The sequence below is a fragment of the Schistocerca nitens genome, chromosome 11 (genome assembly GCF_023898315.1).
Source record: "Schistocerca nitens isolate TAMUIC-IGC-003100 chromosome 11, iqSchNite1.1, whole genome shotgun sequence".
Classification (NCBI taxonomy): Eukaryota; Metazoa; Arthropoda; class Insecta; order Orthoptera; family Acrididae; genus Schistocerca; species Schistocerca nitens.
The window spans coordinates 27,171,468-27,188,817 of NC_064624.1; the positions used below are offsets into that span (position 1 = coordinate 27,171,468).

The 17,350-nt window shown below is 39.5% G+C and overlaps 1 protein-coding gene across 11 annotated transcripts in view; it reads right to left on the bottom strand.

Moving 5' to 3' along the window:
• The window catches only part of LOC126212926 (zinc finger protein 708-like), a 126,914-nt gene that overhangs the window by 91,864 nt on the left and 17,700 nt on the right, over nucleotides 1-17,350 (bottom strand). For 6 of the 11 annotated variants that reach the window (XM_049940438.1, XM_049940441.1, XM_049940434.1 and 3 more), the window contains exons 3-4: nucleotides 17,042-17,104; nucleotides 7,106-7,198 (exon numbers count right to left, since the gene is read on the bottom strand). The exons of 1 other annotated variant lie outside the window; for it this stretch is intronic. In XM_049940438.1, the coding sequence (XP_049796395.1) occupies nucleotides 7,106-7,198; nucleotides 17,042-17,104 (156 nt within the window). Of the gene's footprint in view, nucleotides 1-6,099; nucleotides 6,181-7,105; nucleotides 7,199-17,041; nucleotides 17,105-17,350 lie in introns of all 11 variants that reach the window. 4 more of the 11 variants (XM_049940442.1, XM_049940436.1, XM_049940433.1 and 1 more) reach the window with 3 other exon arrangements.

Below are 17,350 nucleotides of genomic sequence, written 5' to 3' on the forward strand. Positions count from 1 at the left end.
TATTGATCTGATAAATCCTGGACTGTCTGTCATTGTAGAAATTTTAAATGAGAGAGGTATAAAACAATTTCGATGGCATCTCTAAAAATGCAGAACCTATGGTAATGTTTTTAAAACCCATTCCAAAGGCTACAATTTTTTCACAAAATACAAAAGTGACAGCACTTTTTGTTAGAACTGAACAAATTTGAACATTAATAAATTAACCAATGATCATTTAAAAAGCATCAGATATTACTTATGTCTTTAGAATTGGGACCTATGACTGTGTTGAAAAATGAATTTTTTTTTTTTTTTAAGAAGAAAATTTAATATAATGAAAACCCGAAAGACTCATGTATTTAAATCGTATGATTTATGTATAGTTTTAGTTTTTTGAGTATCAAAAATTGCATTATGACTAATGCTATTTGTGTGAGCTATGTATAGAATCTATGGTGTCCCATATGCAATTAGTTTTTGACTTTTATCTTCAAGATTTCAAGTTTTAGATTCAATTATTGCATGCCTAATTTAACATATTCCTTATGTATTTGGATTTTAAAGGAAGGGTGCAATTCAAATAATTTCTGATTTAAACATAATTTTAAGAAATTCTTTCAGAAGCTATCTTTAATTCCACACGGCCAATTGTGTGAACCCATTATCAATCATTTAGAAAAGGAACTGTTACTATAACAATGAATGAAACTCACTTTTCAAACATGTGATTGCCCAAGAGAAAACTTGGAATCTCTCTTTCCTCAGCTGAATTGTACTTTCGATTCAACTAACATTTAATGAGTAACTATACTGTTGTATTCCATTAAGAAATAATTGTATCTCTATCCACTGCAACTACCAGGCCTACTGATCATACAACAAAATCAAATTATTTCCAACATCAATTGGTGGATATTTAGTAGTTCAGTCATTTCTACAATGAAGTAAACAAATTTAGTTGATAACCTACCAAATATTTCAATGCACCCTATGGGTTGTTCATTAAAATTATTTTAACCGATACTTCACAACAAGAGTAATTAGCTTTTATGTTGGTTAACTGTCACAACACAGCTGACCCAAACACTACTCCTCAAATATTATGACAATCAATAGTGGACAGATTACATTAACCTCTCAACACAGCCACATCATTTTACAACAAGAAATTAAGAATGTTCTGACATTTACTCAGCCATAACCTTACTTGTAGATCAGAATTTTTTTGAGAAAATATTAAATTCTTTATAAACTTGACAACTAAAGACAATATGATTCAGCATTCAAGATTTAACACACATCCATTGAATTAACCGTGTTGCAAACGATATGTACAATACCAATCCGTGTTTGCAACATCTGTATTCAGACACTGGGCTTAACAGACCACACTTTGTTTTGAACATTGTACATACTGGTTAGACAGTGATGAAAGGAAACACAGTTTACCAATAAAATGAAAAAAAGGTAAGGCATATGTACCCATTTCCAGCAATTATTTGGTTGGTATATGGTTCATGGCATATTTACCTAATTGTAATATATAACAGATACAAATAAGAGACTTAAATAATCAACAAAATGTTCTCCTTCACTATTTACAGCAGTCCCCCAATGCTGGGATGACTTTTTCATTCTGTAACTGTACAAGTCACGTAGAAGTGGAGAAAACTTATTGGCATCACATTAAAGCCTTAATCTTCCTTTACTCAGGGAAACTACAAGTGTTGTCATGTTAAATGAATTACACTTACAAGAACTGAATCTTAGCTTAGTAACAATAAACTGGTTCATAGTGATAAATGATACCTTGGGAGGAAAACTGAATACAGAATGGGGAAACAATACATATGATGTCCCACAGGACTGACCTACATAAATGTTGTGCTAAAGCCATTGGAGATGCCTTCAAAATCTGCAATGCTTGCCGATAATTAGTACACTGATAATGGCCAAACACATTCATACTAGAAACAGCCAGGAGAATAATGGAACATGCTTGCGACTGGTTCACAGGCAACAGCACAAAAATTCAACCTTTATACTTACAAAAACATACATCATGTAATTCCTAACAAATTCAAATGACTTACTGATACAAGTGATATCAATGACAGACACTGGATGAGGATCCATGAAACAAGTTCTTGGGCATTCAGATCGATAATAAATCAAGGAGGCACCAGCATGAGAATGAGATAACCAAAAAGCTCATCTCTCTCTGCCCTGCAATTAATGAATGTTCCTCCAGAGAGTCTACATGCAGAAATGCTTCCCAGCACGATTTCTCTCAGTCCTAGCCTATAGGATAATCTTATAGGACATGGCAGCAATGAACAAATTAGTATTTATCCTATACAAGCTTGTAGTAGGAATGTGATGTGAACACTTTGCATCTACATGTCACTATGGAACTCCCTATTGCTTTTCACAAATAACATTAATATTTTATTTATTTCTATTTGGCTTTCCCAGAAGATAATTCCAAAAACAAGTGAAAACTCCAAAAGATGCCATTGAAATTGCCTGTAGGTGAGTAATGCTGAGGGGATCAACTTGACAATTTTACCAATTTGTGGACCCCATTTCAATTGAAACCCAAGCAGACACCAAGGAATTGGATGCAGTATGTTTCATTTAGTGTGTGACCAGTAGTGTCTACTTCTTCTAGTAGCAGGCCATTTCTGACTGCTTTTCCATCTTATAAAATGAGTCTTCAAGGGATGACTTCAACTGGTAGCTGCAACATTAATAAGGGTAAAGTGCTGTGCAATATGGGGCAGGAAGTTTGTTGGTAGTGATAAGGAATTATTACTAAACATAAGTAATGTGATGAACAGTTTGATGATATTATCACTGAACTGAATCTGAAGAGGAGCAAATTCTGTAACAAATTGAAGAAAGTTGATAATATTAGAAAACATATAGATGGTCAAAAAACCGAAGAGATGGGAAATTATCAGAAATATAATTTTTCATAGGGATGGTATACCACTGCATTGGAACCAGCATTAACCAGCTAAAGGGTCTGCAGACCTGACCATGAAATTTGCTTCATCTCACATTATGGTATCTTTTTTATTGGTGGGTGTTTGTGAGAGGCTCCACCTATGTGTACCAATAACACTGGATGAACTATGATGCTACATGGGAACAGCATTGAGTTTCCTAAACTGACATGCTTGAAAATGCATGGATCAAGTCTATTGTCTCGATACTTAAATGTGTAGAAAAGGATTTTGATATTTGTGATCAGTAAATGACAAATCTGGTCCTAAACATAGCTGTGAAAAGTACCTTAATGCTTTATGTGCACACACACACAAAATGTGAGCAACATGAAAATCGTATGGTTCCTTTGGAAATAAAGGCTTTGCAGGCATGTATAGAAATAAAAATCTGACCCCAATTCTGTACCTTTGTAATAAATAAAGTTATAGTCTTGTGAAATCTGATGATTTTAAACATCCTTGAGGAATTGCTTATACAGGTATAACTTCTTTCAGTGAAATATGATGATCTTAATTTGTCTTGATGGGTTGCACCTATTATTGAATGTTTCACAATGTTTTTCAGAAAATTAAATTTGCTTTCAACACTGTAATCTCTGCCCTGGCCAGAGATATGGTGTGAATGTTATTCATTTATTCATTCTTTAATTTACACATTGCATTCCATAAATGAAGACGTGGATGCATGTGGGGTGGGCCACACTGCATATCTTAAGGCAGAAGCTCCCACAGGGATTTATCTCTGTGAAGTGTAGTGACAACCAGCTGTTTGTGACTAGTGCTAATCTACTTGCACGGCTAATTAAGGGAACTAGTAATAGATTATTTTGTATGTATGTAAATGTACATTTACTACTATGAAAAATATTGTTGCTCCTACTACACTGGTCAGCTACTTATTTTACCTAGAATTTCCACATACATCTATACTCCGCTATCCACTTAATGGCACATCGCAAAGGGTATCCCATAACCCTGCTGGTGATTTCCGTTCCCATTCCACTCACAAATATGAGTGAAAAAGACTGTATACGTGCCTCTCAGTCAGCCCTGACTTCTCAAATTTCACCTTCATAGTCCTTATGTGCTGTGTAAGTTGGAAACAACAAAATCGTTCACCAGTCAGCTTCAAATGGCAGTTCTCTAAATTTTCTCAATAGTGTCTCTAGAAAGAACATCACCTTCCCTCTGGGAATTCTCATTTGAGTTTCTGAAGGATCTCCGTTACACTTGTGTGTTGTTTGAACCTACCAGTAACAGATGTAGCAGCCTAACACTGAACCGCTTCTCCAACAAAGTATTAATATGCTAACTTGCTCTAGCTTCTCATGCAATTACCTAATAAAATTTCCAATTCCACAATTACTACAGAATCTTGCTGGCCATGTGCCAGTATCAAAATGGTCAGCCCTGTTTTTCTGCATCATTATTAAGCTCTTGCATTTTATGCTCCCGAGACCACAAAGGTTGCATGTCCACTCTAGCTGACAGAGCTAAGATATTTACTGCACAGCTGCATGTACTACTCAGCATCACTGTTATGTTCACACATCATATTCGTAGATCTCTCAGGTGTCTACCACTGTTTAATCTAAGTTATGTATTTTCAAAGTAACAAGTGGGGTACAACATCAGTGATTTCAGTGCCAACCACATGACATGGTATTCCAGACCACACAATCAGCAACACACTGTTCTTCACACTTGCTATGGGAACAGCACTCCATGCAGCGGACACTATCCCTGAACCTCTGGCCCTGGTGCCATGGAGACATCTTGTTGGACCTGTGATCTCTTGGGCTGCATATGAAGGCCAGTATGGCCTTTTGTTTTTTCATGGTAAGTGGTCACCAACTACAATCCAGCCACTTTGACAACTACAGCTATGCCCTAGGACACCCTACAGATCACTGTTTTAGCCAAACTCCTCATATGCACATCCCTGACTACTATGTGCAGCATTCTCATTTCTGTAAAACCCTTCTTGTGGAACAACACTACTGCTGTTTCACTTACTGTCCTGTCTACTTGTGATGCCAATGCATCCCTTTAATTTGTTTAAAATGGCATAACATGAGTCCCTTTGAGATTTAAGTCTTGGCCTGTTAGCTGTGAATCAGCTACACTCCTTTATATAGTCTCTGAGCTGGTCCTAGCATGATAGTTTGGATCCTAGACCTGTATGCTTGTATAATCACCACACATTCCAGTGTCTGAAGAAGCTAACATTTCAGTGCCTGAAAAATCCTTTATAACTTCAGAAAGTTTGTTTATGAACAATCAGATCAAGAGTGAGCCAGTACCTAACCTTCGCAAATGTGTGTTGAATGTTCCCCAATATTTGTCTAATTTCATTCTTGTGACATGTTTATCAATGTGAGCTTCTCCTTCCCTTAGCAAGGTCATAAAGCATATTTAAAAAAATAATCTTTCTTCTTCAGATCTGCCAGGACTCGAATGGTGAGGCCATACATGGCTTCAGCTATGTACAATCATTCGCTAAAAGCTATAAGAGTTTTTCTATTAATGAAAATTTTATAAGTAATACAACAAGTACCACAGAAGCTGCCACAATATGTACAGATTGTGGCCAACATATCGGGGCTGATCTAGAACCCACAAATTTCATCTCTGTTTTTCAAATCCCAAAAAAATTTTAGGGCAAACTCAAGAATAACTATGATTCACACAAAAGATAAGAACAGCCAGTGTTCTTTTGAATTCTATTTATCAGAAGTTGTTGAAAGTAGGAATATTTCTCAAATCACCTACACTATTAGAACTTACACTTCATCTAAATGTGAATTTCGCGACCATCACAGACAACCATTATACAATGTAGTTGATAACAACAAGGGCTACTGAGAACAGGATTATACCAGACACTAATCCCCTTCCACTTCTATTTAAAACAGTCAGAATGTAAGAGGTGATATGAAAGTCAAAGTGCAGGAGTACAAGAATACTCTACAATTACGAACAGCAACAAATTCCAGAGAACTGACAATCTGTGACAATTCCACTGCAATGCATCTTTTACTCTACACACTTAACAAAAGGCTTACTACTTGAATACATGCAATACATCAGAGATGTAAATACTTACAGTATTCTCAGTTATATTTAATTCAGGATCCTCCTTGATAAAATCAGTGGACAAAGATATTCCCAATGGATCTTCAACCGACTGAAAGAAGAACACAATCTGTGAATTATAACTGCTTGCTATCTTCTGTGTGTATACGACAGCTCTCAATATTCTTTTCTCATTAGTATCATCCAACTTTGCAGAGATTCTTATCAAATGGGAAGAGAGAGTGTCAGAATGCATCCAAATCAGTTCTATTGCCCCTGATTTTGCTATCAGCCATTGTGTAGTACTTATTTGGCATACTTTCACTTTCTATTCCTGTCACATAATCCACTCCAATTTCAGAGGCACTATGGCCTACTCTACTGGATGGTTGTACTCCCATATACAAATCTCATATACGTGTGTGGCAACATTTCAAAATTAAACTCAGATAATATAAAGATGCAAATAATCTTCCAACAGTAAACCCATAAACAAGAGGAATTTTTGGTCATTAATCAAATGAATGTGGCATTCCACACATTATCATCAAAATTACCCAAATTTAATGTTATTTACACAGCTTCTTGCCATATCACCATGTATTTTCAGTGCCTGCTCCTTAGGGAACAACGCAAATTTATGTCATGTGTACTGGAGGAAAATCATAAGGAATTCCACAGCAGGCTTTCAGTAATGATGTAAATACTACAGTGAATAGTGACTGGGAACTCTAGAATATACATCCATCACATGTCATAGTTCCACATATGTTACATCACTGTGACACAGAGATGTAACAAGATTAACAATTAGTTCCAAGAGGAAGTCTTCCTTGCTCCGTTTACACCAAATATGTACTTAAGGCATTCATTACATAGAATCACAATAAAAAATTAATGCAAGAGTAATGGTTCATAAAGATATACTTGTTACAAGTGCTGTTAAAATACTACTGGTAATACCCTACAAATAACACATCTAACTAGAGTTTCTTACTACACTTCCTGCACAATACAGTGCTTGTGTGAAAACTTACATTATGTTCAGATCCAGCAGCATGGTGTTTCAGTTCGGGGTCTTGCTTTACGCAAACACTAGGGTCGCCAGCCTTTAATGGGTCTTCAAGAAACTGAAAAATCAAGAAAGTGACGTATCAGGGCATCTGTCTCTTGTTCCTACATGGCACTGTCATACAGGAGGAGAGAGGGGGGCGAGACAGGGTGGTGGTGGTGCGTGGGGGCGGGGCAGGGAGACAGGGCGCGGGGGCAGGGAGACCGAGTGGGGGGGCAGGGAGACCGGGAGGGGGGAGAGAGGGTGGGGGTAGCGAAGGGGAAGAAAAGGGGAGTTTCTTATCAATCTATTTACACTAAGTGACATGCGCATAACATATCCAGTCAGCAAAATCTTACAAGACCATATCTTGGGCGTTGGGCAATGGCAAAAGCAAAATTAGATTCGACGTTCATCATAATGCGATCATAATGATGATGCTATGACATATTAGAAAGTAACTTTTTATTCCAACACTGGACCATGTTAAGACTGGCATGAGAGAGCATTTTGTTGAAGAAAATATTTATCATTTTAAATTCAACATCCTTTTCCCATCACAATTACTGGAACATGATGCTAATGATCTTGCGCACAAACTAAATCAGTGCTTAACCGAACTACTTCATTTTGAAGAAGACTCACACTTTGTGATTAAAAAGAGACTAATGGGACAGTCTCTTCAATACAAGCAACGAGCATAAATGCCCTTAATGATTGTGTTTTTGTTATGCAAGCATTATCTCTCTATCCTATATCTGACCATCCTACTTTGCACACGCTGTACAAAATATTTGTCTACCTGCATCTATTGCTGCAGTAGAAAGAAGTTTTTCAACACTGCAGTGTACAAAGACATGGCTGAGGTCAACAGTGAAGGAGGATCGACTTAATTGCTTGGACACTCACCCTGACATTGCTTGTCGTGCTGACAATGTAATTAACCAATTTGTCAGCAAGAGTAGGTGCATAGAATTCATCATTTAAAGTACAGAACCACAACTCTAACTTTTTTATATCATGTATATGTGTATAATCAGTTTAAATAAAACTTTCTTACACTTTCCATATGACTTCATTAGCTTTTATTACAGTAAAAGTAAAGGTAGCTCAAAATATCTTTAGTGAGCCCTCCTTGAGGTTTTTCTGTATCTGCCACTGTCTCATATGAGATATGGTGTAAGTTCTATTGGCCAGCTGTGAACTGAGGCTCGTGAGCAACAATAAAATCTGTTGGTTGGGCTCGGAGGACATCCTAGGCTCACTTTTTGGCTGTTGGCTGAAGAGGCAATGAACATTTGTTAGTGAGGCAAGAGAACATCTTTTAATTTGTAGAGTCAAGCTGTGGATGAACTACTATCACCTAATTTTGAGTAGAGTTTAAGACTCAGATCAGACCTTTCATTAGTTTTGTGACCTCCACTACATATTCTCTGGAAAATGGTAGAGTCCCTATGTAGCAACAATGAGTAAGTTTCAGAGATGTAATCTCACATTTACAAAACTGTAATGCATGGATTCGTGCAGTCTATTACAGAGTTGCATTTTGTTTGTTTTGAATGGCCAGCAACTGCTTGTCTCAGAGGCTCAAACTGCAGTATGTGACACCAGCAGAGCACAGTAGGGGATGCATAATTACCTACTGAAAGGTAAGCATATTTCATTCAAACCAGTAGAAAATACAAGGTATCGGTAGTCAATCACTTAATGCTCCCAGTATGCACTGTTGCCCCTTTCAGATGCATTGATGAAGCTTCACAATGAGTGAGTGTTGACCATAATGGCACAGTGAGAGGAGGAATATCACACTGGCTGAATGTTTGTCCCCATTGTTGTGGGTTGATCCCAGCAAGCAAAATTATACCATATTGTGACAATTGTTTTTACCAAGAAATGATCACAAACAGGGAATGCTGATATTACACATTCATGTCCACAACACTGGACAAATGATTGCAGTAAGGAAAACATGTTGAGATTGTTGCAACAGGATGTGACGATACATCCACATATCCGAAAGAATGGACACCACATATATAATTAAGGTGATGTCATCCAATGATCCTTTCAGTGTAGATGCACACCACACTACCTCTTAGAGGAACCAGTGAGACACCATGTGTAAGGAGGATCATGAGCATGTGCACTGCATCAGTGGTGAGTAAGTTCAGAATTTGGGTCTGACAGGAAGCATGCTAGAGTAGACCATGCAGATGTGATGACCACTGTGTCCAGATGGCATACTCGTCACTGCAACTGCCCAGTCCACATGAGACTTGGGTTCAATTCCTGGTCCAGCACAAATTTTCAATCATCCCCATTGATGTAAATTAATGCCCACAGATAACTAATGTCTCTACTTCCTTTGTCCCTGAGTCATTGTGGCTGCAGGATCAAAATGCTGTCTGTCCCCTTGGACATGTCCAAAAGAACAGACAACACAAGCATATTTGATACGTTGAGATTAGATATGAATAAAAATTTATTTTGCAGTGATAGTGATTCCTTCCATTTATGTTTAACCAAAAATATGTAACTTTACCTCGGGCTAACTTTCATGACCTTCTTTAGTCAACAATCCCTGCTCCTTGAATGTAGCATTATTGAGCAGCCAAATTCTGCCTGAAATAACACCCATAGCACTGAAAATCAATTAGCATGTATGCATTAGGTTACCGTTACTTGAAACAAAGGTGAATCCCGTACATTATTTGACTGCTAACAATACCCTGATTTAATCAGGGTTGTTTCAGAATCAAGTTACACATGAAGGGCTTATTTCAATAGTGGTACACGTCCATTTTTGTTCATCTTGAGATACAGAGTCCTAAAGTTAAATGAATGCTGAAAAATCTGCAGTTGGGATACCACAAATATATCAAGCATATGGCTTCTTGCTAGACACGAACCTTTCTTTCTCTTTGTTTGGATCATTTATTTCAGAAGCATTATAGCAGAAAAGTGGAGGTAATGGACTTGTACCACTATTGAAATAAGCCCTTCATATGTATCTCTCTCTCTCTCTCTCTCTCTCTCTCTCTCTCTCTCACTCACTCTCCATCTCTCTCTCGTTTTATGATTACATTCCTTCCATGCTTTTGTAGTAAAGAGGTGCAATCCCATATTTTAGTAACTTTAAAGTGTATTCATGGTCTGCTGCACAGATCTTAATTCTTTTGAATGAAAAGCTACACTGTGCAATAATGCATTAGCCTCCACTGGTGAAACATCAGAACAATAGCAAGCTACATATATAGCTTTCTCTGTGTGTTTTACTGTTAATTCTTGAATAGTAGTACTGGAATGGATATAATGTGTGCACACTGTGTGCAGATGGAGGAGCTGGCCTCAGTTCACCAACAGCTGAAGATGCGTTTTGCCATATTCAGCAGCATTCAGGCTGCTGCCTATTGTAGTAGTGGGGGCCGAGAATCTGGCTCATCACATAGGATGCCTAAGGTGCCACCTATTTTGCCCACTGGCTCTGTTGTCAAGACACCTTGTGGTGTACCCAATGTGGCTGAGTTGTCCTCACCAAATGGTGAGGGATGGGTCGTAACAGTTAGCACTGTTTGAGGCAGAGAGTGATGTGGAGGCTGCCTCACCCATTGACCCTGTGAGTGGACTGGCAGGTGTTCATTCATCAGGGTCCAGACAGGTCCAAGTGGAGAGAAGTTTTCTAGTTAATCAGGACCTCCAACGTCAAACTTATTATGGAGCTCCTTAGGGAAATGGCATCCAGGACTGGAAATGAATCCTATGTGTACTGAATATTTCTGCCATGGAGCCTCATCTGAGATGTGGAAAATGTCCTGCCACGAAACACACAGGGTGTGGCTGTCTACAAGTTGTGGCTGATGTTGGTGCCAATGATACCCATCGTTTGGGTTCTGAGGCCACCTTCAGTTTATATTGAAAGGTAGCACAAATGGCGAAGAGCCCTTGTGTCACACATGAGTGCATGCAGCACACACAGTTTGTATCAGCATTCCCAGAATTGATTCAAGTCCTTTGGTTTGGCATGAGTGGCGGGTCTCAACCAAAGGCTTCATTGATTCTCTGACTGCCCAAACTGCAGACTGCTGGAAATGCATTATGAGGTGGAGAATTGTAGAAATACTTGATGAGTCAGTTGTGCACTACACAAAGCAAGCATTTTTTAGGCTAGGCAGTTGTTTGAGGTCCTCTGATGAATGCACGCTAGTCAGACTGCATACAAAGTAAAGACCACACTACCATCAACATGTTAACAGTAAATTCTTGACGTATTTGTAGTTCCTGAATGTAATGCCCTCCAAGAAAGTTGTCATGTTCAAAATACGCTTGGACCAAAGCTGGCTGAAACATTGAGCAGAAACCCTTGAAATATTTAGCAAGCCATGGAATGTACACCGAAGAGACAGACGACACACCTGTGGGATGGTAGCATCAGAAGAGTGGAGGGGAGATGAAGGGCAAGAATGAATATGGGTGAAACTTGTGCAATAAATGAAAGCGCATGCTATTGGTGGTAACCCCCAAACAGTAGCGAAAGTTGGATTCTCAGACTCAATAATATTCTTATATTGCCAACATATATAACTAAACTTAAAACACTTTTTGTCACAAATAAGTAGGCAGTTATGCAAACATTCATTTTCATTCCATATGTATTGTGGATTAGCTATGACTGTTGGACACCATCACAAGAGAAGGTACTTGTATAGCTTACAATGTGGTAACGGCAGGTACATCACACCTATCCATTTGTACAATTCAGTTCTAATGTATCTTACTGTTTTCACATAATTTAAGGCATAAAGTAATGACTAACTGCATAGCAGAAGTACTAAGCTTTTTTTTTTTTTTTTTTTTGTGGTTTTAGGGCGCACAACTTCAACGGTCATTAGCGCCCAGACTACGTTAAGAATGCACCGCGAGGTACAAGTTTAAAACAACTAAAAGGAAAGACACGATAAAAGACAGACTGACAGGCATAGGATTTAAAAAAAAAAAAAAAAAAAAAAAAAAAAAAAAAAAAAAAAAAAAAAAACAGCTTAATCAAATGTCCTTAGAGAGGTGTGTCAAGTTGATAAAACGAAGAACGCGAGCAGCTGCTCGTGGGTCATCCGCTAAAATGGAATCTAGAGTACATGGCAGGCCAAGATCAAGACGCAGTGTGGTAAAATCCGGACAGGACGTTAAAATGTGGCGGACCGTCAGCAATTGCCCACATGGGCAGAACGGCGCCGGCGCAGCTGTCAGCAGATGGCGATGGCTGAACCAGCAGTGTCCAATTTGTAACCGGGCCAAAACGACCTCCTCCCGCAGAGAAGGGCAGGAGGAGGACGTCCAAGCCGCGGGAAGAGGTTTCAAGGCCCGAAGCTTGTTGTCCGTAAGTGCGGCCCAATCGGCATGCCACAGCAATAAAATGCGCCGACAAATTACCCTGCTACAATCCGACGAAGGGACACAACAAGAAGCTGTTCGAGGCTGGAGGACCGCAGCCTTGGCCGCGGCATCTGCAGCTTCGTTCCCAGGGATACCGACATGGCCAGGAACCCACATAAAGCTAACCGGAGAAGCGACGTCCACCAGCTGCTGAAGAGAGCGTTGGATCCGGTGCACGAAAGGGTGAACCGGATACGGATCACTGAGGCTCTGGATGGCGCTCAGGGAATCGGAGCAGATGACATAAGCAGAATGTCGGTGGTGGCAGATGTAAAGAACAGCCTGGTAGAGGGCAAAGAGCTCAGCTGTGAAGACCGAACAATGGCCATGGAGCCGGTATTTGAAACTTTGTGCCCCGACAATAAAGGAACACCCGACCCCGTCATTGGTCTTTGAGCCATCTGTATAAATGAAGGTCATATTAACGAACTTCGAACGAAGTTCGACAAAGCGGGAGTGGTAGACCGAACCGGGGGTAACCTCCTTTGGGAGCGAGCTGAGGTCAAGATGAACGCGAACCTGAGCCTGGAGCCAAGGTGGCGTGTGGCTCTCGCCCACTCGAAAGGTTGCAGGGAGTGAAAAATTAAGGTGTTGAAGGAGGCGACGAAAGCGAACTCCTGGGAGTAGCAGGGCAGAGACATACAACCCGTATTGACGGTCGAGAGAGTCGTCAAAAAAGGAACGATAAGATGGGTGGTCGGGCATTGACAGTAGCCGACAGGCATACCGACAAAGCAGTATATCGCGCCGGTAGGTGAGTGGCAATTCGCCAGCATCAGCATGAAGACTCTCTACGGGACTAGTATAAAACGCTCCGATCGCAAGTCGTAAACCCAGAAGTACTAAGTAATTGAAAGGCACATCAACTTTGCTAGCTTTCCCACAGATACTGCTTCAGAACTATGGTCTCATTTTACAGGCTGACTACATTGTGGCAGCACTGTGGAGAAGCAGACTAAACAGTTTCACATGACCAGTAATTATGGGATCCATTTCCATTCTTGCAGATGAATTGATTTTTTTTCAAGAGCCATCATACAGGATCACAAAATCATTCAAGAAGATTTTTGCACCAACTAGGTATGTCTGTAGTTTTGCACGTATTTCCTGTGACTTTTCTTACAAACTGGAATGACCTTTGCCTGTTTCTATACATGTGCAAACCACTGTTCCATAAATGAACAATTCAGATGGCAGAAAGGTGTCAGTTCAGCACCGTTTTTTGTGTAACTGAATCTGCTAACAATACTTTATGGTCATGTGACCTCTGGTGTGTTCATCCTCTACTTTTGGAGTGCATTCCATATGGAATTATAAGGATTATAGCTCTGGACTTTACTGCTAAATGCTTCTGCCTTATTCTAGTACTTGGTGGCTCAATGGGTAATAGTGACACTACAAATCCAAAGGTCCTTGATCATTGAACAGCAGGTACTTTGTAAGTAGTTGGGTAAATCAGTTCAAATGTGGAAAGAGGGTAACAGCACATGGTAGTCAGTAGGACTGTGTGTAGTAGAGAACTCTGGTGTTTAAAACCTCCAGGCTGATGACAGCTTTAACTCTAGTTTATAGGTACTTCTATGGTGTTCTATATGTAGTGTCCCTTACAAATGAACCACAGTTTGCCAAATACAAAAAAAGTTGATCATTCCCCATCCTACTACCATCCTTATGTGCTTGTTCTACTTCATATCACTTTGCAATGTTATGGTTGAAATGGCTCTGAGCACTATGGGACTTAACTTCTGAGGTCATCAGTCCCCTAGAACTTAGAACTACTTAAACCTAACTAACCCAAGGACATCACACATATCCATGGCCAAGGCAGGATTCGAACCTGCAACTGTAGCGGTTGCACGGTTCCAGACTGTAGCGCCTAGAACCGCTCGGCCATTCCGGCCGGCCCCTGCAATGTTATACCTAAACATTTTATTGACCAGACTGTCAATCTGTAGAGTACTGATGTTGTATTCTAACATTATGGGATTGTTTTTCCTACTCATCTGCAGTTACTTGAATATTTCTGCATCTGCCATTCATCACACCACATAAAAAGTTTGTCCAAGTCATTTTGTATCCTCGTAGTCACTTAGTGATGATCCTTCCACACAAACAATGCCATTAGCAAACAGGCACAGAATGCTGCTCATCAGATCATTTCATATATAAATATGGCACCATTCTCTGTGGCACTATTGATGATACTCTTGTCTCTGAAAAAAACAGTTGCTGCTGAGATCAAAGTACTGGCCTCTGTTACTTGAGAGGTCTTTGCATCATTCATATATCGGGGAACCTATTCCATATGCTCATACCTCTATTTACAGTATGCAGTGGTGCACTGTTCAAATGCTTTCTGGAAATATAGGAATGTGGAATCTAGCCTGTTGCCCATCATCCATGGTTCACAGTATGTAATTTGATAGAAGACCAAGATGAGTATTGCACAAAATCAATGCTGATTTGTGGATAAAAACTTTTCTGTCTTAAAGAAATTAATTATATTTGAACTGAGGATATGTTCGGGAACTCTGGAGCAAATAATCGTTATGATATTGTTCTGTAATTTTGCAGGTACATTCTTTTACCATTCTTATATACAGAAGCCACCTGAACTTTTTCCCAGCTGCCTGAGTCTTGCACTAGGCGAGAGATTTCAAATAAATGCAAGCTAAGTATGAGGAAAATGCTGTAGAGTACTCTCTGGACAAATGATTTGTGATTCTGTTTGGACATGGCAACTATTATGTTTTCAACTCTTCCAGTTGCTTCTCTACTCCAGGGATCCTATTACTATGTTCCTAATACAGGAGTCTGTGTGACAGTGAAACAACAATATGTTGGTATGATCCTCCTGCACAAACTTGATAACTAAATACAGAGAGGGGTTAGTGACCACCTTCTGCTTTCCTCCAAAGCCACACCAGACTGGTCAATGACTGCCTGGATAGAAGTATTTGACCAGAAATGTCTCGTGTTCTCTGTAAAATCTGTTGCTCATGTATGATGGTGGTAGTTGTATGCTTCACGCATAGATCTTTTTACAGACATAAGAATTTCCATTAGCACTTGCCAGTCACCAGTGTGCATACTTTTTTGAACTGAGTGTACAACAGTCTGCTTCCTCAGTGTTTTCCGAATTCTGACATTAAACCACAGTGGGTCTTTCCTGTCTGTAATCCAGTTACTCACCACATACTTATTCAGCGTGTGATTTACAGTCCATTTAGTGTTTGTCCATCTTCCTCTATGTAAATCATATTGGAAGTAAATGACATTCTCATTGTTTAAATGGGATGTTAACAACTACTTACCCGCTCTTTGTAGCAAATCTATTCACCTAGCCCTCTTAAAGGATTCATTAACTTCATTTACCATCCAGAATGAGATTTTCACGCTGCAGCAGAGTGTCCACTGAAATCCTGGCAGATTAAAACTGTGTGCCGGACCAAGACTCGAACTCAGGACCTTTGCCTTTCGCGGGCAAGTGCTCTACCATCTGAACTACCCAAGCACCCCTCACACCCTGTCCTCACAGCTTTACTTCTGCCAGTACTTTGTCTCCTACCTTCCAAGCTTTACAGAACCTCTCCTGCGAACCTTGCAGAAGTAAAGCTGCGAGGACAGGGCGTGAGTCGTGCTTGGGTAGCTCAGATGGTAGAGCACTTGCCCGTGAAAGGCAAAGGTCCCGAGTTCAAGTCTCACTCCGGCACCCAGTTTTAATCTGCCAGGAAGTTTCATTTACCACAGTTGCTGTGCTGGCATAATGATCACTAGCCCCTCTCTGTACTAATACCATCTGTAAGGACGAGCCCGTTTATAGTTGCAGTATTTCAACTATTTCAATGTTGTGTGGGCTGATAAACTAGCAGCTTACAACAGCTTTCAGAAAACTGTTCTACAGTACTTCACAAGCCTGCCTGTCCATACCACTTGCAATGTATGCACAGACATCTTAGTCTCTACTCAGTAGGTTAGGATCACCTACTTTTTCTGCACTACTTTGTGTAGATTTTTCTTGAATGATTCTGTAACTGTCACAGCAGTGTCACATTTTGAATAAAAACATCCAATGCTGGAGTTCACATACACGGAACCATTAAGGGAACTACTCATTAAAACAGGAAATCATAGCTTGAGTCTTGGGACTTGGTACCAATTTTCATATAACTTCATCAATGCTATCTCATTTAATTTTTATTTGTACTTATAATGTAAAGAAGCAATTCTACAAACTCACAAGCTAAACTACTTCACCTGCTCAAAGATAATGTTTAAATCCATATGGGTAAAGTGTAACAAAATATTCTATTTTACCGGTTTCCTCGCTTCCAACCTGGAGCATACTGTAATACTGTAACCCTTGTTATCTTTACCCTAAAGTAAAAACAGGACTGCTAAAGTGAATACACGCACAATTGATTACCATCTCATTATTTTCACCACAGCTCAACAAGATTACTTCCATGTAGTCATATAAATTTTAAATTACCTCTTTATTCACACCCTCCTCCAACTCTTCTTTTACATTCATGCTGCATGCATAATCTTGGGCCTGTGGCAAAAATAACAAACTGTAATAAGTACTTTTAAGCAGTCACAGTCCTCCCATATTATATAAAATGTATCACACAGATAAACCCCAACCATCACACTACTTTATAACTAAATAGTAGTTATTGTTAAGTGTTCTCTTTTGAGTTCAAAATTCTGAGTGACGAGTTCACTATGGTATACTTCAATGGGAGGCAGCAAAAAATTGTAAGACTGATTAATGACAACGCCTTTGAAAATTCATTAT